The sequence below is a fragment of the Cnephaeus nilssonii genome (assembly GCF_951640355.1).
Source record: "Cnephaeus nilssonii genome assembly, chromosome: 6".
NCBI lineage: Eukaryota > Metazoa > Chordata > Mammalia > Chiroptera > Vespertilionidae > Cnephaeus > Cnephaeus nilssonii.
This window is the reverse complement of record NC_137077.1, coordinates 103,489,332-103,515,428: the sequence shown is the minus strand read 5'-3', so window position 1 is coordinate 103,515,428 and position 26,097 is coordinate 103,489,332. Positions and strand designations below refer to the sequence as shown.

Genomic DNA, 26,097 nt, shown 5'->3' with positions numbered 1-26,097 from the left:
GTGTTAAAATCAATATTCCACAGAGTATTATTACCATCAAAGGAAAGCACAGGCTTGGTTCTGCCTATGCCTCAGGATTGCATGGGAAGTGACATAAAAATGTAGTTGTTGGGACCCATCTCAGACTTACTGATAGGATTTCCCTCCCCTTCTGGAAGGAAAAGGCTGATATGGATTTTTACTCAAACATTTAATTTTATTTAGACATGCCCAGAGAAAAATGCAAAAAATAGGGAGTTGTACATGCAAATTATGATTCAAAATAAAAAGCAGGCCTACAATTTCAGAAACAGTGTTTTCACAACTACTGTTTTCAACCTCTAAAATAAAGCCTAGTATCAGAGAAAGTCTAAATAATGCCATTTCTGAAGTTAATCACAAAAAAAGTAAAACAGCCCGACCATATGGCTCAGTGGTTGAGCGCTGACCTTGAACCAGGTCATGGTTCAATTCCAGGTCAGGGCACATGCCTGGGTTTCGGGCTTGATCCCTTGTAGGGAATGTGCAGGAGGCAGCTGATTAATGATTCTCTCTCATCATTGATGTTTCTATCTCTCTCTTCCTCTCCTTTCCTCTCTGAAATAAATTTAAAAAATATTTTTTAGAGTAAAACAATTAGAGTATTGATTTAACTTTATGTCTGAGACCAGCCTTTCAAAATTCAGTTATTAAATGTATATAATACCTCTATCTGTTAACAATACTTAAAGATTTGAATGCCACTCCCTCCCCATTAGAATTTAAAGCTCTGACATTAATGACAAAAATATTCTTCTTGTACCACTTAGTGTGTGTGAACTGCAACAAAGTCTACAGAAATATTAGTTATTACCAGGATGTGACTTTTAATTATGAATATGCTATTAAGGGACTAAAAAAGTAAGGACCAGCCCTGGCCAGTGTGCTCAGTGGTTAGAGCGTCAGCCCCCACACCAAAGGATCACAGGTTCGATTCTGGTCAAGGGCACAAACCTAGGTTGTAAGTTCAATCCCTGGCCCCAATTGGGGCATATGCAGGAGGCAACCAATTAATGTGTCTCTCTCACATCGCTGTTTCTCTCTCCTCTTTCTCTCCCTCTCCCCCATCCCTTCCACTCTCTAAAAATCAATGGAAAAAATATCCTCATTCCTTGGGTGAGGACTAAAAAAAAAAAAAAAAGATGAGAAGAATGCCTATAAAATACACTAAGATCCTTGGATAAAAGGTTCCATGTAGACACAAACTCTGAAGCTATAGCATTATAGATACAGTAATCAACAGAATCAGAAATTTTTTCTTTAGTTTGTTAAAACCATTTACTGAGATGCATAACCTCTATTGGAAAGGTTGAATTAACCTTTCTTAAACATAATTCAACCATGTATCAATTATGTATCAAAGGTCCCTCCTTTCCACAGTAAACAGCTTCCTATAACTGGCTCCCAAATGGAGACACTTCACAGCCAGGTCTATGCACCAGGGGCCCTAGAACTTTACTTGAAAATCACTTGGGATCTGCATTTAAAATGCACATCCCTGAAATGAAGTAAGTTTGGGATGGGACCAAAACACCCACATTTTTAATGCATACCCCAAGTGACTCTGGGTGGCGACCAGTGAACTCACACCTGGAGGGACTCTTCAGTGCCACATAGTCTTTGCATTGTAGTGGTTTTTTCTGATGGTTCTCATTCCATTGTCTAGTTTTTCTTAGTGGTTCCCAACCTTGGGTGATCTTTGGGATCAGGTGGGAGCCAGGCCCAACCCTCAAAGATTCTGAGTAAACTGAGTGCATTTTAGTAAAGCTCCCAGGTGGTGGTCCAGATTGAGGATCCAGTTGGTGGTTGTCAAAACCAACTGTAATGATCTCATCTCCAAGCTTTGAACACCTGATAAATCTCTCCATGACCAGGACCCCTTGCCAAAGGATAGGTAGGTCATAGAGGTATGAACTTTCACGATAAGGAGAAAGAAGTCCTTTGGACACAAGTTCAGAAAGGATCTTAGGGGACACTGCACCATACTCCTCACTAAAAGAAATACAAGCCCAACCAAATGAGCCTGTGAGCTCTTCTTTGCTTGCAGTCACAGAAAATGGGAATTTCTTACTAGTAAAGGATGGTCTCTCTCCCTTGTGAGAAATGTTCTGTTTTATCTCCCAAGGATAAATCAATAGTTTAAAAGTTAATAAGTAATAAATATTTAATACATATATTTATATGTTTATTCTTGGCTACTAAAGCAGAGCAGTTCTCATGCAAGAGACGGGCTCCTGTCCTATGTTATTTTCAAAGCAATATAAGCTTTCTGGAAGACATTCAAACAACTCAGAAGTGTATGAAGTAAAAATTGGAAGAAACTCCATCCTCTCATAGGCACTCACTATTGTATCCTTCCAGACCTTTTCTAAATGCCTACCTACAGGTATAGAATTGTTTCTTTACATGGGAACAAATTACACATTGATATGCAGCTTGCTATTTGAAAATCAATGCTTTACCATGGACCACCTCCTCTGTCAGAACATGCAGACTTACCTCATTCTTTTTTTAAGGGCTACTTTATTTTCCACAGTATCATCAGACAACAATTTCCTCCTATTGGTGGATGTTTGTATTGTCAGTCTTATAGACAATGCCACAATAAACATGCTTCAAATTCAATACAGTTCGTGTTGGTATCAGTACCCCTCCTTGCACAATCTGGGATGTGTGCTAGGAAAAGGAGAAGATGAGCCCTAGAGATGGAGACAGACCTGCCCAGAGTGATGGCTCCTCAGCATAGTTTGTGACATCACAGTTCTCCCTGTGAGCCTTTCCTTGCTTATTTATAACTAGAAGCCCAGTGCACGAAATTCGTGCACGGAGGGGGGTTGTCCCTCAGCCCAGCCTATACCCTCTCCAATCTGGGATCCCTGGAGGGATGTCCAACTGCCCACCGGGATCGGGCCTAAACGGGCAGTCGGACATCCCTCTCACAATCCAAGACTGCTGGCTCCCAACTGCTTGCCTGCCTGCCTTCCTGATTGCCCCTAACAGCTTCTGCCTGCCAGCCTGATCACCCCCTAACCACTCCCCTGCCAGCCTGTTTGTCCCAACTTCCCTCCTCTGTCAGCCTGGTCACCCCTAACTGCCCTCTCCTGCAGGGTTGATCACCTCCAACTGCCCTCCCTTGCAGGCCTGGTCCCTCTCAACTGCCCTCCCTTGCAGGCCTGGTCCTTCTCAACTGCCCTCCCTTGCAGGCCGGGTGCCTCCCAACTGCCCTCTCCTGCTGGCCATCTTGTGGTAGCCATCTTGTGTCCACATGGGGGCAGGATCTTTGACCACATGGGGGCAGCTATATTGTGTGTTGCAGTGATGATCAATCTGTATAATACTCTTTTATTAGATAGGATAGAGGCCTGGTACAGGGGTGGGGGCCAGCTGGTTTGCCCTGAAGGGTGTCCCTGATCAGGGTGGGGTTCCCTTGAGGTGTGGGGTGGCCTGAGCGAGGGGCCTGTGGTGGTTTGCAGGCCAGCCACGCCCCCTGGCAACCCAAGCGGAGGCCCTGGTATCTGGAATTCATTTTCCTTCTACAATTGAAACTTTGTAGCCTGGAGCGGAGCCAAGCCTGGGGCTCCCTCTGAGGCCGGCAGCCATTTGTGTTGGGGTTATAATTGAAACTTTGTTGCCTTAAGCAGGTGGTCCCGGCCAGGGTGTGGGGAAAGCTTTGCTTCCCCTGTTGCCGGTGGCATCCCTGGCCTGCTCTCTCAAGCTCCATTCTGACGCCATTTCTGTTTGAATTTGTTTACCTTCTATAATTGAAACTTTGTAGCTTGAGTGGAGGCTTATGCCTGGCAAGGGCAGGCGGAAAGCTTGGCTTCCTCTGTTACCTAGGAAACCTTGCTCTCTGTGGCTGTAGCCATCTTGGTTGGATTAATTTGCATACTCGCTGATTGGGTGGTGGGCATGGCGTGTGGGCGTGGCTTGTGGGTGTGTCGGAGGTATGGTCAATTTGCATACTTGTCTATTATTAGGTAGGATATTCAAATTCAGTCAGTAAACATAGATTGAGGTCCTACTAAGTGCACAGCTCTGTACTAGATGCTAGGATTCAATGGTACGTAAGATATGGTCCTTGCCCTCAAGGGACTTGAAATGATGCCAGGTCAAGTGCCAATCTAGTACTAGAAACAAAGAGCAGAGGCAGGTGTAATTGTCTCACCAGGTTCTGATCTTGACCTATTAACCTTTATCAGTTACTAGTAGCCCATTTGCAGGAAGAATCCTGCAAGCAGCCGCTGTGGCCTCGTGCGCTGCCGCTGCCACTGCCATTGCAGCCGCCGCGCCTGCACCCGCGGGCCGCTGCTGCCCGCCCCACCCCGCCCCGCCCAGGCTTTCCCTCTGGCAGCCACCTTGCTTTCCGCTTTTCCTCCCTCTTCCTTCTAAGTTGTCTTCAGTCTTCACTCCTCCCTCCCTCAGCATATGCAAATTAACTGCCATATTTGTTGGGTGATTTGCATACTTGCCCTGATTGGCTGGTGGGCGTGGCTTTGGCTGGTGGGCGTGGCTTGGGTGTAGCAAAGGCGCAGTCAATTTGCATATTACTATTTTATTAGGTAGGATACCCTCTTCTCTCTTAGTAACTGCCTAACTTTCAAGGGATGATCACTCTAGTAACACAACAACCCTTTATCCTATGAATATGTTGATATGTTGATATGCTGAAAAGCACAATGAACATATATTACAAACACATGAATTGTGTGTGGGAGGGGGAGGTCTAGAAGTGATGGATCAACTTCATACGTGGCTGTCATATCACTCATATTCCCTCTGTGTGGGATGTATTTTCAAGTGTACAGATCCTATGTACTAGTATTGTTCACTATTCTGTTTCTCTCTCTAAGATGATTCCTTATTTGTTTAAGTTAATATATTTATGGCTGTTTCAAGTTTTAAAGATAAATAAAACGTCAAGATAGTTCATGACCAGACTTCGGTCCAGATGGCAGTGTAGGTAAACACAGTACTCAGAACCTCCAACAACCACATCAAAATTACAACTGAATTAGAGAACAAGCATCATGCAGAACTATCTGAAATCTAGCCGAACAGAACTCCTATAGCTAAGGATATAAAGAGTAAGTCATATTGAGACCTTTAGGGTGAAGATGAGAAACAGGCTGGTTCCACACCCATGTGTGGTGGTTTAAAATTGGGAGGGATAGCCCAGCCAGTGTAGCTCTGTGGTTGAGCATCAACCCATGAACCAGGAGGTCACGATTCAATTCTCGGTCAAGGCACATGCCTGGGTTTCCAGGTTTGATCCCCAGTAGGTGACATGCAGCAAGCAGCCAATCAATGATTCTATCTCATCTTGATGTCTCTCTCTCTCTCTCTCTCTCTCTCTCTCTCTCTCTTTCTCTCTCTCTCTCTCTCTTTCTCTCTCTCTCTCTCTCTCTCTCTCTCTCTCTGTGTGTGTGTGTGTGTGTGTGTGTCTGTCTCTCTCTCCCTCTCCTTTTCTCTCTGAAATCAATAAAAATATATTTTTTAAAAGAACAAAATTGGGATGGATATCTTGGCTGTGGAGGTAACCCCTGAGGAGTAAGAGGTCTCAGCCCACATCAGATGCCCCAGCCCAGGATTCCAGGGCAGAGAAGCCCCAAAATGTCTGGCTGTGAAACCAGTGGGGACTGAAGCTGAGTGGGACAGAAGACTCCTGGAGTCCCAGGCATTCCTCTTAAAGGGCCCATGCCAGGACTTGCTCAGACTCACTCACTCTGAGCTCCAGCACTGGGGCAGCAGCGCTAAGGCACCAGGGACACAAAGGAAGGATCTGAACTGTCTGGAGGGACAGCTTTCTGCCTGACAAGCTAGCAGAGGCTATTGTTCCTTTGGTGAGCCCATCTCCAACGGAGCCAAGCAGGCAGGCTTTATAGCTGAGTCTCTATCAATCTGATAACACTGTTCTCCCTGTCCTGGTGATTTCCTGAGTCCCTGCCCCACCCAACTTGAGGGCCCATCCAAGCCATTTCCAGTATATTTTCCATAAAACTAGCCTCTCTTGGCTCATGCTTTGGACTTTCTTAAAATCTCTCAAGCAAGTAGCATCTGGCCTCTGTGTAACCCCTACCTCATGCTAAATGGCCCCAGGCCTGGCACTAGCAGCAACCAGCCTCAGTTCACAGCTTGGCCTTTCCTGGGCACCTCAACACCCAGCAAAAGTAGCAGCCATCTGCAGATCACTCTGTGTAGCTCATGACGGGTAGTCCGGGGCAAGGCACAGTTGGTGGCTGACCGTTGCACTTCCTAGGAGGCCCCAGAACGGACAGCTTCAGACCAGGTCAGATTACAACCCAACCACCTCCATAAACAACACACTTAAGGGGCGAACTCTATGCACACCAAAGCCCCACTGAAGCAGGATCTGCTCTGTGGGGTTAACCCCTGTGCAATAGCTACTTCACTGTAGTTGCAGCCAGTCCTCAAAGCCTATCAGCCTGGGAGTCAATCACGCCCAGTGACATGCCAACAGCAATCAAAGTTCAACAACAAGAGGACAGTGCACACAGCCCACACAGGAGGTGCACCTAGTACACCCAGCTTGGGTGACTGGGGAGGCTGCTTCACTGAGCCCTACATGACACCACTACACAAGGCCACTCCACCAAGTCTGGGGAACATAGCAGCTCACTTAATACATAGAAACAAACACTGGGAAGCTGCCAAAATGAGACAAAGAAACAGGTCCAAAATGAAAGAATAGGAGAAATCTCCAGAAAAAATAACTTAGTGAAATGGAGGCAAGCAAACTACAGAGTTCAAAACAATGATTATAGGAATGCTCAAGGAACTTACTGAGAACTTCAATAGCATTTTAAAAAAGGACATGGAAACCATAAAAAATAATCAGCCCAAAATGAAGGATACACTAACTGAAATGAAGAATAAATTACAGAGAACCAACAGTAGAGTGAATGAAGCAGAGGATCAAATCAGTGATTTGGAATATAAGGAAGCAGCAAGCAACCAATCAGAACAGCAAGAAGAAAAAAGAAATTTTTTTTCAAATGAGGATAGTTGAAGGAGTCTCTGGACAACTTCAAGCATACCAACATTTGCATCATAAGGGTGCCAGAAGGAGAAGAGAGAGAGCAAGGAATTAGAAACCCATTTTAAAAAATAATGATGGAAAAATGTCCTAACCTAGTAAAGGAAATAGACATACAAGTCCAGGAAGTGCAGAGAGTCCCAAGCATGATGAACTCAAAGAGGCCCACACCAAGACACACAGCAATAAAATGCCAAAGGCTAAAGACACAGAGAGAATCTTAGAAGCAACAAAAGAAAAGTAAATAGTTACCTACAAGGCCTCCATTAGACTATCAGCTGATTTCTCAACAGAAATTTTATAAGCCAGAAGGGATTGGCACAAAATATTCAAAGTGATGAAAAGCAAGGACCTACAACCAAGATTACTCTACCCAACAAGACTATCATTTAGAATTAAAGGATAGATAGAGTGTTTTTGGGATAAGAAAGAGCTAAAGGATTTTATCACCACCAAACCAATATTACAAGAAATGTTAAAAAGTCTTCTTTAAGAAGAAGAAAGATAAAAAATAGGAATAATAAAATGGCAATAAGTACATATCTATCAACAATTACTTTAAATGCAAATTAATTAAATGTTCCAATCAAAAAAAAATACTGTGACTGAATGAATAACAAAACAAGACTCTTGCAAATGCTGTCTAGGTGAGTTGCACTTCAGCCTGAAAGTAAAGGGATGGAAAAAATATTTCATGAAAGTGGGAACAAACAAAACAAAAAACCCGGGGTAGCAATACTAATACCAGGCAAAATAGACTTTAAAACAAAGGCTATAACAAGAGACAAAAAAGGACCCAGCAACTCCACTTCTGGGTATTTATCCGAAGAAACCCAAAACATAAATTGAAAAGACATATACATCCATATGTTTATTGCAGCATTATTTACAATAGCCAAAATATGGAAACAACCTAAGTGTCTTTCAAGAGATGAATGAATAAAGAAGTGGTGCATATATACAATGGAATATTATTCACCCATAAAAAATAATGAAATCTTGCCATCTGCAACAATATGGATAGACCTAGAGAGTATTGTACTAGGTGAAATAAGTCAGACAGAGAAAGACAAATGCCAGATGATTTCGCTTATATGTGGAATCCAGAGAACAAAATAGATAAACAAGCAGAAAAGAGACAACTCATAGATCATTGTCAAATGGGAGAGGGGTTAGGAGGTTGGGTGAAAGAGGTGAAGGGATTCAGAAGTGCAAACTGGTGGTAGCACAGTGGTCATGGGGATGTGGTGTGCAACACAGGGAATCCTATCTAATAAAGGAGTAATATGCAAATTAACCATCACCCGGCTACACCCACAAGCCACACCCACCAGCCAATCAGAAGTGAGTATGCAAATTAACCCCAACCAAGATGGCTGTGGCATGGAGAGAGCAGGAGGCTTGGGTTTCCCCAGAAAGGGAAGAAGCCAAGCTTTCCGCACACCCTGGCGGACCCAGGCCTCCACTCAAGACTACAAAGTTTCAATTATAGAAGATAAATAAATCCCAACAAAAATGGTGGCAGCCACGGAGCTGGAAAGAGCAGGAGGCTTGAGTTGCCCCCAGCGATGGAGGAAGCCAAGCTTCGGCAGCCCTGCCCTGCCTTGGCCTCCGCTCAAGGCTACAAAGTTAATTATAGAAGATAAATAAATCCCAACAAAAATGGCTGCGGCCACAGAGCAAGCAGAAGGCTTGGCTCCGCTCAAGGCTACAAAGTTTCAATTATAGAAGATAAATAAATCCCAGATACCAGGGCCTCCAGCTTGGGTCGCCGGGGGGCATGGCCAGCCTGCAAACCACCACAGGCCCCTTGCCCCAAGGGAACCCCCAAGGGAACCCCCACCCTGATCCGGGACATCTTCAGGGCAAACCAGCTGGCCCCCACCCATGCACCAAGCCTCTTTCCTATCTAATAAAAGAGTAACATGCAAATTGACCATCACTCCAACACACAAGATGGCTGCCCTCATGTGGTCAAAGATGGCTGCCCCCATGTGGACACAAGATGGCCGCCACAAGATGGCCAGCAGGGGAGGGACCAGGCCTGCAAGGGAGGGCAGTTGGGGGCGATCAAGCCTGCAGGGGAGGGCAGTTAGGTGTGACCAGGCTGGCAGAGGAGGGAAGTTAGGGGCAAACAGACTGGCAGGGGAGCAGTTAGGCATCAATCAGGCTGGCAGGGGAGTGGTTAGGGTGGCAGGCAGAAGCGGTTAGGGGCAATCAGGAAGGCAGGCAGGTGAGCAGTTGGGAGCCAGCAGTCCTGGATTGTGAGAGGGAAGTCCGACTGCCCGTTTAGGCCTGATCCCAGCTTGATCGCCAGGTAGGATCGGGCCGAAACGGGCAGTCGGACATTCCTCGAGGGGTCCCATATTGGAGAGGGTGCAGGCTGGGCTGAAGGACACCACCCCCCACCCCGTGCACGAATTTCGTGCACCGGGCCTCAAGTAAACTCAATAATATTGTGATGACTATGTATGGTGTCAGATGGGTACTGAATTTATTGGGGTGATCACTTCATAGGTTATATAAATGTACACCTGGAACTAATACAATATTGTACATCAATTATAGTTTTAAAATAAAACAAATTTTTTTAAAGATAGTTCATGACCAGTTTCATGGAAGGCTCGTTGGTGTTCCTTCCACAGGCGCTGCATTTTGTTCTTCCACATCTTGGAATTCAGATTAATTTCCTACCTGTTGGCTTGGTTCCTTCTCCTAGATGGATATGGTCACTGTCCTTTCCAAGGAAACAACTCTTCATATATTTTAATGCCATCAGTAAGACTAATTTCAACTGTGTCTTCCCATGCTAAATAACACTAAATATTTTTTGTTAATCTTCACCCAAGGATATTTTTTCCATTTATTTTTTAGAGAGTAGTAGGGAAAGAGAATAAGGGAAAAAAGAGAAACATCGATGTGAGAAAGACACATCAATTGGTTGCCTCCCACACACGCCCCCCCCCCCCCCCTTCGGAGCCAGGGATGGAACCTGCAACCCAGGTAAGTGTCCTTGACCAGAAATAGGACCTAGGACCCTTTGGTCTGAGGGCTGATGCTCTGGCCACTAGCCAACCTCGCCAGGGCACTTATTTCACTTTCACTTTCCTTGCCTTTGAACCTGACACTGTATTTTTGGATATTCTATTCAGTAGGATCTTCTTCCAGCACCACCCAAGTGTGAGCTCTGCAAAGTGGAGGCTGTCTGTCCTGTTCACTGGTGTGTCCACAATCCAAGGAGGGGAGCTAGTCCATGTCAGATGCTCAGTAGAGGTTTGCCGATAAACTGGATGACTGTCCCTGACTCATCTCTCTCTGTTTCAGGTCAGAATATATCAGATAAATAGGTTATATGCCAAAAAATTAAATTCTCTCCTAATCACAATTTTGTGGGTTGTCAGGATGTGTGATGACACTGTACAGCTATCTGATTAAATACAAAGGAAGACATTTTCAAGTGCTGTAAATACTTGTGATGACTTTCCAAAATTGTCCTCACACACTCAAGGCATTTTATATGCATTATCCTTGATGTTACAGGATGAACATTTTGCCTTTGACCATATTTCACTTCTGGTTTCTAAAAAACAAGGTGATGTTTTTGTGCCCAGCCCTGGCTTTGCCATTACTAATGAATAGGTATACTATCTGGCATTGCAGGACAATGAATGCTGACGCTTGGATCAGAAACCAACTTTTGAATAAAAGGTTAATGCTAACATGATTTTATTCCTTTGTGATTATTTCCTGCTCAAGTTCAGTGATTTCTAAAAGAACTTCTTTGGCTTGGTAAAGTGGAGGTAGATTAACTCTCAGATAAAAGTCACCTCCTTCACTTTCCCTTTGTGTAGTTAGGTTTGCTGCTGTTCCTCAGATTATGCAGGAAAAAGAGGAAAAACTACCAAAGGAATCTGCATAAGTCTATAGGCTCCATTAGAAACTCAGAGAACACCAAGCTCACCCATAAATGCAGTGTCTAATGAAAATGTGACAATGATTATTTTACATTTATTAAGCAGCAAAAATGCACTAAATTTATTTTTTAATATGTTTTATTGATTTCAGAGAGGGAGAGAGAGATGATAGAAACATCAATGATGAGAGAGATCAGCTGCCTCCTGTACACCCCACACTGGGGATCAGGCCCGCAACCTGGGCATACTAGTATGCCTTGACCAGGAGTCAAACTATGACCTCCTGGTTTGTAGGTCGACACGCAACAACTGAGCCACACCTGCCAGGCTGCACTAAATTTCAAAATGTATGCACTCGATTATTAGTGTATAGAAACTGCTGGCTGTTTGTTTTCTTCAGTAATTGGCACATTGTTTCCATAGCCTGATGGCAGCTGGCCGTCACCACTCTGCTCACAAGGTGGAGGTTTTCTGTAAATCAAGGACTGCACCTGACACATCACCTCCCACCAGTACCACTTAGTTATGGATCAAGTCCCATAGTACAGATTGAGTCAATATGGGACTAGATAGTTACTGAGTCCATTGGGTGTTTTTTTCTATTTCTCTATAGTAAAGCATTTGCTTGAATTTTCTAACTAAGGAATTTGCTTCTTAACCCAAAGATCGCACACAAAAGCGACTTCGTATCCTAAATCTACTTCTTATTTAGAAAGTACTGCTATCTTAAACAGACTATTGTCCTAATTGGAGAACAACAACAAAAAATTAGTTCCTTGGGGGAATGTGAGAACCCCCCAACAACCATTACTGTACAAGCCCTTTATTAACTCTTATACAAAGTATCTTTAAAATATAGCAAATGCCGAACAAGTAAGAAACCACAACTTGTTTTTCAAACCCAAACTGTGAACTGCTCACTTTCTTTAAATTCTGTAATGAAAAGAATAAAATCAGTCGATAGAAAACTCTCACTTTAAAGTATTGTTCTATGTGCTATTCTTCTTTGTGCCGCCTCCTCTTTAAAGCTACAAGTCCCTGAAATGACTCAAGCAAAGCATACAAGGAACATTACAGGACCCAACATGACGGGGCATGACTACCTCAGCACACCTGAGGCCAGTCTGTTAAAAGGTTCCCTCCCCTTTTCCATCTGCAGTTATTTTCAAACACAAATAATTTAAGTAAATTGGTCACTTGTGAGTTGAATTCAGCACTGACTCTCATTTCGACTGAACAAGGGATCATCTCCCAGTGAAATTATATTTTACGAGCCATTTTTGTGTCTGCATACTATGGCTGAAACACACACTTAACCCTAAAAAGGATGACAAGAGAGCTCTTTTTAAAACTTCGGACACTAAATGTATTTGTCATTTCCTCATCCTCACTTTTCTAAGATGACACCTCAGCAGCTATCACACACATACAATTTTTTTAGAAACCTAAAACAAATTCAAACCTTCTCAGTTTTCTTTCCCCTGACAAAAATGTCCAGATGGGAGTCCATTGATATGCTCAAGAAAAATTATGATGAAAAAGACCCAGTTCATCTTTGAATCAACCCAGTAGACAAATTATTGTCTTAAATTTTCTTCTCTTACAATTTTTATATTTAAAAATATTATGTAACTCATTCAACACCTATGTCTTTCTACACAGAAGATGTAGTATATGGATCTACATTATGCAAAATGTTCGAATGTATTAAATTCAAATGGTTAGTACATTCGAAGTGGTTCTTCTCAGGACTGGGCCTGGGACAAGGGTGAGAATGAGACATCTGTGATGCAAATGTTAAGAGAACTTCACTTGAGTGAGCTGACCCTGCACTGACGGGATCCTGAGTATCTCCTTCCTCACTCTCCCCAAGTCCAGGTTCTTCTGGAGTCAAGTCAGTGCTGCCACGAGTGGACAAGGCTGGTCAATGTAACAGATTCATAAAGCCAAGCCATGTGACCGTAAAGTATAGTGGTTGTCACAGTCAGACCTAGGAGCTCCACTTGTATCAACCTCATGGTTGTTAAAACCTGTGATTAGTAACCTGGTTCATGATGTTAAATAGCATGACTCACAGCTAGAGCAAGTCCAGCTGTCTTTATGGATTCTCATCACCTGAGCAGACTTCTGCCTTTTGTCCTTCATTTCTCCTTCTGAAATGCTACAGATAAACTGAAGGCAGGGGTGGGGGAGGGCACATGGCTCTGTTTTCCCCATATTGCCTTGCACTTGTCACATGAAGTGCCTTAGGTATCTTTGCAGAAGACGGATTTTGAGAGAAGGTCTGCCTTCCTCACTTGCTCCTCCAGCTTTGTTTCTGTGGAGGGGAAGAGGTTAGCGTCACTTATGTCTATTTTGGCTTTCTCAGGAGACACGAAACCACTTCTGGACAACAACAGTGAAGTCCCTAAATGGAGGCTGTCACAGGCCTGGGGTCACTCAATGAGATTAGTCTCAACCATTGCACATGGTCTTACTAAAAAAGCTATTCTGTAATTGTTGCCATTAGTGAGGACACAATTAGGCGGTTGCCTCAAACTTCCTGAAGGGATTGGAACAGCAGGGGCTGCGCTAATTTCCAGGCCCCCAGCCATTAGGGGAGAGAAGCAGCTCATTAGAGGTCCCACCCTCTCAACTCCAATTACCCCAAGAGAATGACAAAACATGGAGCACACTGGAAACGTGGGAGCTTCACAACCAGTTCTCATTCACGGTCTCTATTGATTATGTCCACAGAAATAAACTTCCCACAGACAGGCATGTCCACATAATCAGCCTTGGGGACACCAGGTCACAATCACTGAAAGGCTTGGAATTTTTATCTATATTTGAGACTTTCAGAGAAAAATGCTGAATGTAATAAAGTGATATAGAAAGAGTTGCTTTTTTCTGGCTCTTCTTCATCTCACAAGAAAATCTCAGGGCAAAGGGAGCAAAAGCATGTCTCACAAATTTTCGTATCTCCTATCTTTGCAGAAAACTGTACAGAACATAAAGCCTTACGTGGACAGCCCCCTTCCCATGCCATACTATTTAGGGGTAAAAAGGTGAGTGGACAGAAACTAAGAGGAAAGGAGAGAAATATTTCCCAGGAAAGCAGAAATTGCATAAATCTGTTCTAAAAATGGCATCATCACCCATGTGGCAATGAATTAGGCCACCAGGCACAGTAGAGCCCCTGGGCCACAGGGCCCACTTTTTGCATACGTTTTCTTGTGTCATTAAAATTTAACTTCTGTTTCCTCTGTCTTATCTACTTAGTCCATTATCTGTGTTTCAATTTCAGATTCAGTTCAGAAGCCACAGATTTTTAAAAAATATTTTTATTGATTTCAGAGAGGAAGAAAGAGGGGAAAGAGAGATAGAAACATCAATGATGAGAGAGAATCATTGATCGGCTGCTTCCTGCACGCCCCCTTCTGGGGGTGGAGCCCACAACCTGGGCATGTGCCCTTGACTGGAATCAAACCCAGGACCCTTTGGTCTGCAGGCCGACGCTCTATCCACTGAACCAAACCAGTTAGGGCGGAAGCCACAGATTTTTAATATTTTTCCACCCACCCTTTTTGGCCACTTAAAGGAGTTTGTGTGTTTTCCTACATGTGTCCTCATCACCTGTAAGACAGACAGCTGCTTTCCTGTTCCTGGGTGTGATCTGAAAGTATAGTGTTTGAACTTATTACTGGCAATGTCTCCATAGGATGTAACTGTGTAAATAATAAGAAAATGCCCAGAGAACTAAGATAGTGGTGTGGTAAATGCCTGTACGCGCCACCTCCCACCACCACATCAGAATTACAACTAAAATACAGAACAACCATCATTCAGAACCACCTGAAGGCTGGCTGAATGGAAGTACTACAACTAGAGAGTTAAAGAAGAAAGCACACTGAGATTGGTAGGAGGGGCAGAGGCATAAAACAGGCTGGTCTGACACCCACTTGTGCCGTTTTTTTAATCGGGAGGGAGACTGTTTCTGCAGCGGCTGCCCAGGAGGAGCAAAGGTTCCTAGCCCCACACCAGACCCCCCAGCCCAGGGTCCCAGAGCTGGGAGGAGAAGTCCCCATAACTACAGGCTGTAAAAACCAGCGGGGATTGTGGCTGAGGAACATGGAGGCTGCTGGAGACACAGGTGTTCCATTTAAAGGGCCAGCGAACAAACTTACTTGGACTCCCAGCACCATGTGACTCTGGGGGACTCAGATACATACTGGGAGGAATAGGACTGTCTGGCATTGGAGCAGAAACTCAGGGGTGGCTTTCTCCCAGACAGGGGTGCTTGTAGGAGTCAATGTTTCTGTGCTGGAACCTCCCCTGTTGCAGGGCTGACTGGCAGCCATATCTGAGTTTCCATCAGTCTGGCTCAAACTATTTGCTCCATCCTGGGGATTCCCTGAGAGCCCACCCCATCCAATTAGCAGCCCCACCTAAGCTGTTTGCAGCAGCTTTTCCATATGAATGTCCTCTCATTCAGGCTTTAGACTTTGCTAAAATCTCTAAACCAAGCTGCAGCTGGTGTCAGTGTGTCCCAAACCTATCAATAAGAGGTCAAAGACCTGGCACTAGCACCAGCCTGCCTTGTTTCACAGCTGGGCCTCGCCTGGGCACCTCCAAGCCCAATATAAATAGCAAATAGGAGTCGTCTGCAGATGCCTCTGTACCTCCTGCTGGGTGGCCCCAGGCAGTGGCTGACGTTGCACCTCCCTGGAGATCCTAGATCCAGTCCACCAGGTGGACAGCTTCAGACCATAGCAGACTACAACTCTACACATCCACAAGTGACACAGTCCAGGGGCAGACTCAGTGACCACCAAAGCCCCACTGAAGCAAGTCCTGCTCCATAAGGGTGTTTCCTGCACAGCACGTCGCCCAAATCAACAATTCGGGAGATGAGGAAGACAAAAACACCCAATCAGAAGAACAAAAAGAAAAAAGAATCCGAAAATATGAAGATAGTGTGTAAGGAGCCTCTGGGACAACTTCAAGCATACCAACATTCACATTATGGGGTGCCAGAAGAAGAAAAGAGAGCAAAATATTGAAAACCTATGTGACAAAATAGTGACAGAAAAGTTCTCATACCTGGTGAAAGAAATAGACTTATAAGTCCAAAAAGCAAAAAGAATCCCAAACAAAAGGAACCCAAAGAGGCCCGCACCAAGACACATCATAATTAAAATGCCAAAGGTTAAAGACAAAAAGAGAATATTAAAAACAGCAAGAGAAAAGTAGTTAGTTACCTACAAGGGAGCACCCATACAACTGTCGGCTGATTTCTCAACAGAAACTTTGTAAGCCAGAAGGGAGTGGCAAGAAATACTCAAAGTGATAAATAATAAGGACCTACAACCAAGATTACTCTACCCAGCAAAGCTATCATTTAAAAATGAAGGTCAGATAAAGAGCTTCACAAACAAGAAAAAGTTAAAGGAGTTCACCACAGAACCAGTAAGTATTACATGAAATGCTGAAGGGTATTCTTTAAGAAGAGGAAGAATATAATATTTGTACAATAGTTTATTCCCAAGTATGCTTTAAACAGAACAAATGTGTTTTTCTATATAGTTCCTCGCCTTAATAAATATGTAAATACAATTTTTTCAATATTTTTTATTGATTAAGGTATTACATGTGTTCACATCGCCCCATTGCCCCCGACCCCCCTCCCATACATGCCTTTACCCCCCAGTGTCTTGCGTCCATTGGTTATGCTTATATGCATGCATACAAGTCCTTCAGTTGATCTCTTACCTCCCTCCCCCATCCCCAGCCTTCCCACTGTAATTTGACAGTCTGTTTGATGCTTCTCTGCCTCTGTATCAATCTTTTTGTTCATCAGGTTATAATGTTCTTTATTATCCATAAATGAGTGAGATCATGTGGTATTTCTCTTTCACTGACTGGCTTATTTCGCTTAGCATAATGCTCTCCAGTTCCATTCATGCTGCTGCAAATGGTAAGAATTTCTTCTTTTTTATAGCAGCATAGTATTCCATTGTGTAGATGTACCATGGTTTTCTAATCCACTCATCTGCTGATGGGCATTTAGGCTCTTTCCAAATCTTAGCTATGGTGAATTGTGCTGTTATAAACATAGGGGTGCATATATCCTCTCTGATTGGTGTTTCTAGTTTCTTGGGATATATTCCTAAAAGTGGAATCACTGTGTCAATGGGAGTTCATTTTTAGTTATTTGAGGAAACTCCATACTGTTCTCCACAGTGGCTGCACCAGTCTGCATTCCCACCAGCAGTGCACGAGGGTTCCTTTTTCTCCGCATCCTTCCCAGCACTTGTTGTTTGTTGATGATAGCCATTCTGACAAGTGTGAGATGGTACCTCTTGTCGTTTTGATTTGCATCTCTCAGATGATTAGTGACTTTGAGCATGTATTCATATGGCTCTTGGCCTTCCTTATGTCCTCTTGCGAAAAGTATCTATTTAGGTCCGTTGCCCATTTTTTGATTGAGTTGTTTATCTTCCTTTTATTAAGTTGTATGAGTTCCCTGTAAATGTTGGAGATTAAACCCTTATCGGAGATAACATTGACAAATATGTTCTCCCATGCAGTGGGCTTTCTTGTTGTTTTGTTGATGGTTTCTTTTGCTGTGCAGAAGCTTTTTATTTTGATGTAGTTCCCATTTGTTTATTTTCTCTTTAGTTTCCATTGCCCTAGGAGCAGTATCAGTGAAGAAATTGCTTCAGTATATGTCTAAGATTTTGCTGCCTGTGGATACCTCTAATATTTTTGTGGTTTCCATCTGACATTTAAGTCCTTTATCCATTTTGAGTTTATTTTTGTGTATGGTGTAAGTTGGTGGTCCAGTTTCACTTTTTGCATGTATCTGTCCAATTTTCCCAACACCATTTGTTGAAAAGACTGTCTTGACTCCATTGTATGCTCTTGCCTCCTTTTTCAAATATTAATTGAGCTTAGTGCTTTGGGTTGATTTCTGGGTTCTCTATTCTATTCCATTGGTCTATATGTCTGTTCTTATGCCAGTACCACACAATTTTGAGAACACTGGCTTTGTAATACAGCTTGATATCTGGTATTGAGATCCCTCCTACATTGCTCTTCTTTCTCAGGATTGTTGCAGCTATTCAGGGTCTTTTTTTATTCCAGATGAATTTTTGGAGAGCTTGAAATATGCCGTTGGTATTTTAATGGAGAGAGCATTGAAGCTATAGATTCCTTTGGGTAGTATAGACATTTTAATGATGTTGATTCTACCAATCCATGAACACGGTATGCTCTTTCATCTATTTATGTCTTCCTCTATCTCTTTTTTCAGTGTCCTGTAGTTTTCTGAGTAGAGGTCTTTTACCTCCTTTGTTAAGTTTATTCCTAGGTATCTTAATTTTTTTGGTGCGATGGTAAATGGAATTGTTTTCTTAGTCTCACTTTCTGTAAGTTCACTGTTGGTGTATAGAAAGGCCATAGATTTCATGGTGTTAATTTTGTATCCTGCTACATAGCCAAATTCATTTATTAAGTCTAATAATATTTTGATGGAGTCTTTAGGGTTTTCTATGTACAGTATCATGTCATCTGCGAATAATGACAATTTTACTTCTTTTCCAATTTGTATGCCCTTTATTTCTTCTTCTTGTCTGATTGCTGTGGCTAGCACTTCCAGTACTATGTTGAACAGGAGTGGTGACAGTGGGCATCCCTGTCTTGTTCCTGTTCTTAAAGTCCCCTACTGTAATTGCATTGCTATCGATCTCTCCCTTGATATCTTCCAGAAGTTGTTTTATGTATTTGGGTGCTCCTGTATTGGGTGCATATATGTTTACCAGAGTTATATCTTCTTGTTGAATTGCTCCCGTTAGTATTATGTAGTGGCCTTCATTATCTCTTGTTATGGCTTTTACATTGAGGTCTATTTTATCAGATATAAGTATCGCAACCCCAGCTTTTTTCTCATTTCCATTTGCCTGAAAAATTTTGTTTCATCACTTCACTCTCAGTCTGTGTGAATCCTTTGTTCTGAGGTGGGTCTCTTGCAGACAGAAAATATATGGGTCATGTTTTCTTATCCATTCAGCTACCCTGTGTCTTTTGATTGGTGCATTTAATCCATTTATGTTTAATGTTATTATTGATAAGTACTTGTTTGTTGTCATTTTTGTTCTTACTGTTTGTTTTTCTTCTTGCCTTTCTGTTTCTTCTTTTTACAGCAGTCCCTTTAACTTTTCTTGGATTGCTGGCTTGGTAGTAATAAACTCTCTTAGCCCTTTTTTGTCAGTGAAGCTCCTGATAACACCTTCAATTTTGAATGATAGCCTTGCTGGGTAAAGTATTCTTGGATTAAGTCCCTTGCTTTGCATCACTTTGTATATTTCATTCCATTCCCTTCTGACCTGGTGTGTTTCTGTTGAGAAATCAGTTGATATTCTAATAGGAGATCCCTTGTAGGTAACTTTCTGTCTCTGTCTGGCAGCCTTTAAGATTCTTGCTTTGTCGTTGGTGTTTGCCAATTTAATTATGATGTGTCTTGGTGTCAGTCTTTTGGGGTTCATCTTGTTTTGGACTCTATGTAATTCTTGGACTTGCATAGTTATTTTCTTGCCAATATCAGGGAAGTTTTCTGTCATTATTTCTTCATAGAGGTTTTCTATTCCTTGCTTCTCTTCCTCTCCTTCTGGTACCCCTATTATGTGAATGTTGTTTCGTTTTCTATTGTCCCAAAGCTCCGTTAAGCTCTCCTCTTGCTTTTTAAGTCTTCTTTCCCATTGCTGCTGTGTTTGTGTGTTTTTTCCTACCTCGTCTTCTAATTCGCTGATGCGGTCCTTAGCCTCTTCTAGTCTACTGTTTAAGCTTTCCATTGTGTTCTTTATTGCAGCTACATTATTCTTCAGTTCCTCTTGGTTCCTTTTCATGTTGGTGACATTATCGTGCAGCTCCTTATAATTCTCACTGAGTTGTGTGTATTTGTCATTGAGTTGTTTGTATTTGTCATCCAGCCATTTGAGCATCCTTATAACCATTACTCTGAATTCTTTCTCTGATATGTTGCTAGCCTCAATTTCATTCAACTCCCTTTCTGGTGATTCCTCTTTTTCTTTTCTTTGGGGATTGCTTTTTTTGTCTTCCCATGTTTTGCTGTAACGTTTTAATTATAGGTCCGATTGCTTTGCTACCCAGGTTCTTTTGGGGATGATGCTACTGGTGTGATCTCTCAGGTCTCCTGGGCTTGGGAATCTAGTGTAGCTCCCTACTTGAGCTATTTGGGTTCTCTTGATGTAGGCCTGCAAGCTGGAAAGGTACAACTGTGGTGTCTAGAAGTCAGCAGCCATGGAGGGAGGTGTCCCAATTTTTGCTGTCTTGCGCCCTTGACTAAAATCGTACGTGCCCAGCAGGGACTCCCAGTGGTACCCAGGATCCGTCTGTTGGGGTGATGGGGATCAGGAGGCCTGCGCTCTGGAAAGACGTGACTGTGGTGTCCAGAGTTTTGCAGCTGTGGGGTGGGCAGACTCAGCTTTTGCTGCTGCACCTGTGGTGGATAGGTGCATGCTCCCAGTGGAGGCTCACAAGGGCATCCATGGTGCGTTTGCCAGCGAGGGGCACTGAAGCACTCTGAAGGGCCCTGGCACTGAAGCCACATAATTGAGGCGTCTGTGGGCAGGTATCCAGGATGAGTGAATTCAGAATTTCTACTGCCGGGGGGAGTGCGTCCCTGTTTGTCCAAGATCACACCCAGCGAGGACTCACAGCAGCTCCCACGAGCGCCCTGTGGATAGATGGGCTCAGGGTGCCTGCCCTTTGGAAATGCACAGTGCGTTTGCTGGCACAGAGCTCTGACACACTCTGAGGGGCCCTGGCGCTGAGGTTACGCAGCTGGGGTGTCTGTGGGCAGTTATTCAGGAAGAGGGAATTCAGAATTTCTACTGTGGGGCAGCGCGCCCTTGTCTGTACAAAATCACATCCAGCGGGGGCTCCCAGTGGCTCCCCAGAGCGCCCTGTGGATACATGGGCTCAGGGTACCTGCTCCTTGGAAATGCGTGACTGTGGCGGTGCGTTTGCCGGCACAGAGCTCTGACACACTCTGAGGGGCCCTGGTGCTGAAGTTACGCAGCCAGGGTGTCTGTGTGCAGGTATCCAGGATGAGTGAATTCAGAATTTCTACTGCTGGGGGAGTGCCTCCCTGTTTGTCCAAGATTGCACCCAGCGGGGGCTCACAGCAGCTCCCATAAGCGCCCTGTGGATAGATGGGCTCAGGGTGCCTGCTCTTTGGAAATGCACAGTGCGTTTGCTGGCGCAGAGCTCTGATGCACTCTGAGGGGCCCTGGTGCTGAAGTTATGCAGCCGGGGTGTCTGTGGGCAGTTATTCAGGAAGAGGGAGTTCAGAATTTCTACTGCGGGGCAGCGCGCCCTTGTCTGTACAAAATCACACCCAGCAGGGGCTCCCAGTGGCTCCCAGGTACTGCCTACAGAGTGGTGTGCCCTGGATGCCTGCACGCTGAAACGCATGAATGTGGTGTCTGGAATTCTGCCGCTGGGGATGGGGGAAGTTGCACTTACTGCTGCAGGAACGGTGCACCTTTGGAGGTGGAGGTCCCAGGGTCCGCGGGTCTGCAGGTGGGGCAGCAGGATTTTGGCTGGAGTGGCTGCTGGGTCATGGGGCAGTTCCAGGGCCTGTCTGGGTGGTGGTGCTGATGAGTTCCTAGAAAAGGCCACTCTCCCCTTCAAGATGGCGTGGGCTCCATGCCTGAGTCCCGCAGTCCAGGTAGTACCCGCAGCGGTGGTAGTCTCTCCTTGTCCAAGAGAGCCGGGTCTGCCAGCCCCTGCTGCTCCTACAGGGATCTAACTGTCCCTCACTCACTCACTCACACACACCACAAACATCCACACCCTCTCCTTTCATCCCCTCACTCACTCACTTCCTCTCCTTCACCTCCGTCCTGCCAGCTGCCATCTTCAGCACCCCCTGTAATATACATTTTTTTTAAAGTAGAGGAAGAAGAAAGAGGAGGAGAAGAGATAAAAGATATGAACAATAAAATGGCAACAAATACCTATCTATCGACAATTGAATCTAAAAATCAAAACAAACAAGAAATCTAATGAACAAAATAAACTGGTAAATAAAATAGAATCAGAGGCATGGAAGCATGGAACAGACTGATGAATCTCAGAGGGAAGAGGGGAAAGGGGGGCAGGAAGAGATTAACTAAAGATCTTACCTGTGAACACAGACAGTAAGGTGGTGAAAGCCTTGGGTGAGGCGGGGACCTGGTGGAGGGGGTCACTGTGGGGGAGGGAGAGGGGAAGACATCTGTAACACTCCCAACAATAAATATTTAAAATAAATAAATATCTTAATATATATTTTTTAAAAGAAAATACATCATTTGTTTCATGATTTTAAATGGATCAACCTCTTTTTTCTGTTATATTAGTATTCTTTGAAACAGCAGGGAGACAGGTCTTATTCATAGGCATTAGTGAAGGAAATTTTTCACAGATCAACTCTCTTAACACTGAGCCCACATATCATAGGGATTCTGTTAGGAGAGGCACAGCCCTTGCTTTTCTGACATCCTAATCTAACACTCCAAAGTTCCAATGGAAAAATTATAACCACTTAGAATTAACAGAGCTTTCAAAATTACATGAAGTTGGCTCTGCAAACAGCGAAATCTAAGTCACTCTTCTGTTTATTTCAAGCCAGTTTGAAACTAGAAACTGGCCACCAGATGGAAAATGAAAACAAAGAATATAGACGCTCCCTTGTGGAGAGAATGAGCACTGCCACTTCAAATGGTTTGACTCTCCAAAACAGAGTAGGTCCTAAATAATATAGCATTTTAAAACAATGGTCATCTTCCTAACTATTGCTGAAGTGAATACTTGGCTACTAGACAAGGGCTTCAGAGTCACATATGCTGTGTGATCAGAGCCTTGCCTCCCAAATTCTTCTTAGCAAACTCTCCTGTGTGGTCCCAGGCCCATGAATGCCCTCAGGGCTTATATACCCAGTCCTCCCTGATGGTTTCACTTCAGGTCCTACCCTTTCAAGGTCTGAAGCCATCATAGCCTTATTACTTCATGTCTAATGAAATGGGTCCTTCCCTTTGTCAGCAGTTGTGTATTCATTTTACCTTCATTATGTGAAAAAGAAAATCTGATATGAGTAAATCTTATGCTCACTAAGCTCAGAGAAATAATGGTGCTATTCTCATGTGTGGGAAACCTGCTAGGGCAAGAGTTCTTCCACAGCATTTGTGATGGCAGATTTTAATTGCTCAACTGCTTGGTGGTCTCTTCTTGGATTGTAAGTGCTGTGAAGGCAGAGACTCTCTCCTACTTTATTGGGGCACTCTCAGGGCCATGCACAGTTCCTGGCATACAGTGGGTGCTTAATACTAGTACATAGGTGTTGCACAAATAAATTCCACCTCAATGTCTGAATTTGGCTTGCCAGAGTCAGCAGCCAAAAAGTGATGTAAGCAGTACGTGCATAGGCTAACAGAAAGTACCCAGAACTGTGGTTGGGATGGCACAAGGGGCCCCTTCACCAGTGGAGAGCTGGGACCGCACAAGAGAGCTGAGGTGAAAGGAGAGAAAAGCCAGAGGGAGCTCAACATCTGAGGCTGAAATACTGCACATGCACCTCCCATTGCCGCACCCCAACCAACCTGAGCAGACATCACTCACCTAGAAGGTTCGTTAAGCCAGATGGCAGGGCCCCAGTCTACAGTCTCTGATTCAGCAGGTATGGGTGGGACCCAAGAATGTGAATCTCTAACAAGTTCCCAAGTGACTCCAATGCTACTGGTCTGAGGAACACACATGGAGAACCACTGCTGTAAAGCAGTATTTGATTCTCTCTCCAGCTGCTCATTATAACCAACAAGACTCCTACTAAAGCTACCCTGTAGAGAGCACCTGGGAAGGCACATGGGCATTTCTTTAATTACTGTCAGCTGAATCCAGTGGCGTTGGCAAAGCCACGTCCTGGAAACACACTTTGCCAAAAGGCAGGAGTGTCGTCAGCTTGACCTTCAGCCCAGGTGCCAGGGGGTGGGTTTTGTTATTTAAATCCAGCCAAGCACCAGAAATGAATATGACTCAAGCCCACCCAAGAATGCACATAATCTCCTTTGTCTTGGCTTTTAATAAAACGTCCTGTTTTTTGCTGTATAAAATAAACATGCTGTATTGGCTCAAGGTCCCTGTCCCTGTCAGAGGACAGTGGTCCCACCTGGCCCCAGCTTTTTCCTTCTATCTCTGTGTCTGTCTCTTTCTTTCATTTTCTCAATCCCTAGCCGCCCCTACTCAGGAACCGGACTGCTCTCTAGCTGCGCTGGACGAGGAACAGAGAGAAATATTTATACTACCCCACCCCCAGGACAACCAAGATGAGAATCTCTGTGGGTGAGATACAGGCAACAATGATGTCTGAAGTTTCCCAGATAGAAGACTTTGTAGACAGAAATGTTTTACTGAAGTTAAGGACCCTCTGCCTGTGTGGGTTGTCAGCTTCAGTGACAGAAACACACAATGATAACTTATCTTCTTACAACAAATGTAGGTTTCCCCTCCATTGTTCCATTTGAGCCTCAAAAAACCCTAGGAGAAAGTTTTAACTCAATTTTAGAGAAAAGAAGTCAGGTAATAAATGGCAGTTCTTGGACTTAAATCAGATGATGTTGCTTTGTTTTTAATATCAACCTCAGAGTCAAATAAACTTGGAATAGAGGTATTCAGAAGTGATGGGATTGCTGAGCAGACAACCTGAGAAGTAGCAATACTGTGAACTAAAAGGGGAAGGTGTGCTATTAGAGCTCAGGGTCACTTGGTGGAAGCTGGACCTGTGGCAGGACAGAGCCACACCAGAGAGGGAAAGAGAGAAATGCCTTGGCTTCTCCGACATCTCCCAGTTCCTCCCAGAACCTTCTTTTAGTCCAATCGGTGTGGAAGCCCCTGACATGGGAGCTGGGGGCTACGAAGCTAAGCAGAGTAGTGAGAATCTCAGTGCAACCGGCCCAGAATGAAATATGGACACAAACCCCAGATTTGCCCTTATAAGCTGGACAACCTCGGTCAAGAAACCTGATCTCTCAGAAACTATCTTCTACTCTAGAAAGTGGAGCTTATACATCTAGGTTGAATGATAGAATGAAACAATACTGGCACTGAGTAGGCACCACATAAGCTTGGCTTCCCTCCCATCAACCTGGCCTTATGTTGTCACAGCTATTGGTCTTCTTGCTATCCCACAATTTCAAAACCACCAGAAATATGAGTCCATATACTAGTAATGTCTGTGGTGCTTCCATGATCTGAGTGTCACTACTGCCATTACCATAGACATCCTCAAGTCTGAGCACTGCTGTTGCTGTAACAGAGGAGTTAGATCAGTGCTAGATAAAGTAGCTATTATGGGCTGTAGCAGGACTATGTCCACCAGGATGGGGTGTTAGAGACAGGACAATAATCAGTGTGAGAAGCTGCTTACAATAAAGTCAGGAGAAACAATGCCACTACTAAGTAGGAGGTGTAGACTAGTCTCCAAACATTGTTACTATGCTATCGGTTGGTGACCACAAGCTATAAAACTACTGTCCCTCTTTCTTTCCAAAGGATATCCACAAGTAAAACATTTCTAAAAATATTTTTATGTATATTATAGAGCATTTATTTTTATGTCACTATTTTTTCTTGTCAATGAAAAGGAGTAGATTCATCCTCTGGTCACTTTCTATTGAGAAACTGGACGCACATTATACAATAAGAATTAATCAGTAATGACAGGTAAGAAACAAGAGGGAGTTCAAGGTTGGAAATGTACTTCATGATTACTTGGTAAGAAGTAAACAAAACTGTCATCATTGAAGGAGGAGAAAATGGCGGCAGGACAGACTTGTTCTGAGCCTTGTCCCAGAGCAGAAAGAAGGAGCAGTTGAGGGTCGCACGGAGAGTGTTTGTTGGCAAGCTAAGGGACAGCTAAACTCCAAGAGAAGGTGGGAGACTGCTGGACAGGGTTCCCCTGACCGGGCAGCCCCCACTGTGGCTGTGGCTGGGTCCCCTCACGGAGCTATGGGCTCGGACGGGGAAACCTCGCCATCTTGAAAGGGAAAGTGGATCCTATCAGAAGCCTGA

General features: G+C 44.0%; 1 protein-coding gene across 5 annotated transcripts in view; it reads right to left on the bottom strand.

Moving 5' to 3' along the window:
- The window catches only part of FGF9 (fibroblast growth factor 9), a 215,321-nt gene that overhangs the window by 102,773 nt on the left and 86,451 nt on the right, over positions 1-26,097 (bottom strand). For 4 of the 5 annotated variants that reach the window (XM_079774113.1, XM_079774111.1, XM_079774110.1 and 1 more), the window contains exon 3: positions 22,176-22,240. The exons of the other annotated variant lie outside the window; for it this stretch is intronic. In XM_079774113.1, coding sequence (XP_079630239.1) covers positions 22,176-22,240 — 65 coding nt within the window. The remainder of the gene's footprint in view (positions 1-22,175; positions 22,241-26,097) is intronic. 5 annotated transcript variants of the gene reach the window in all.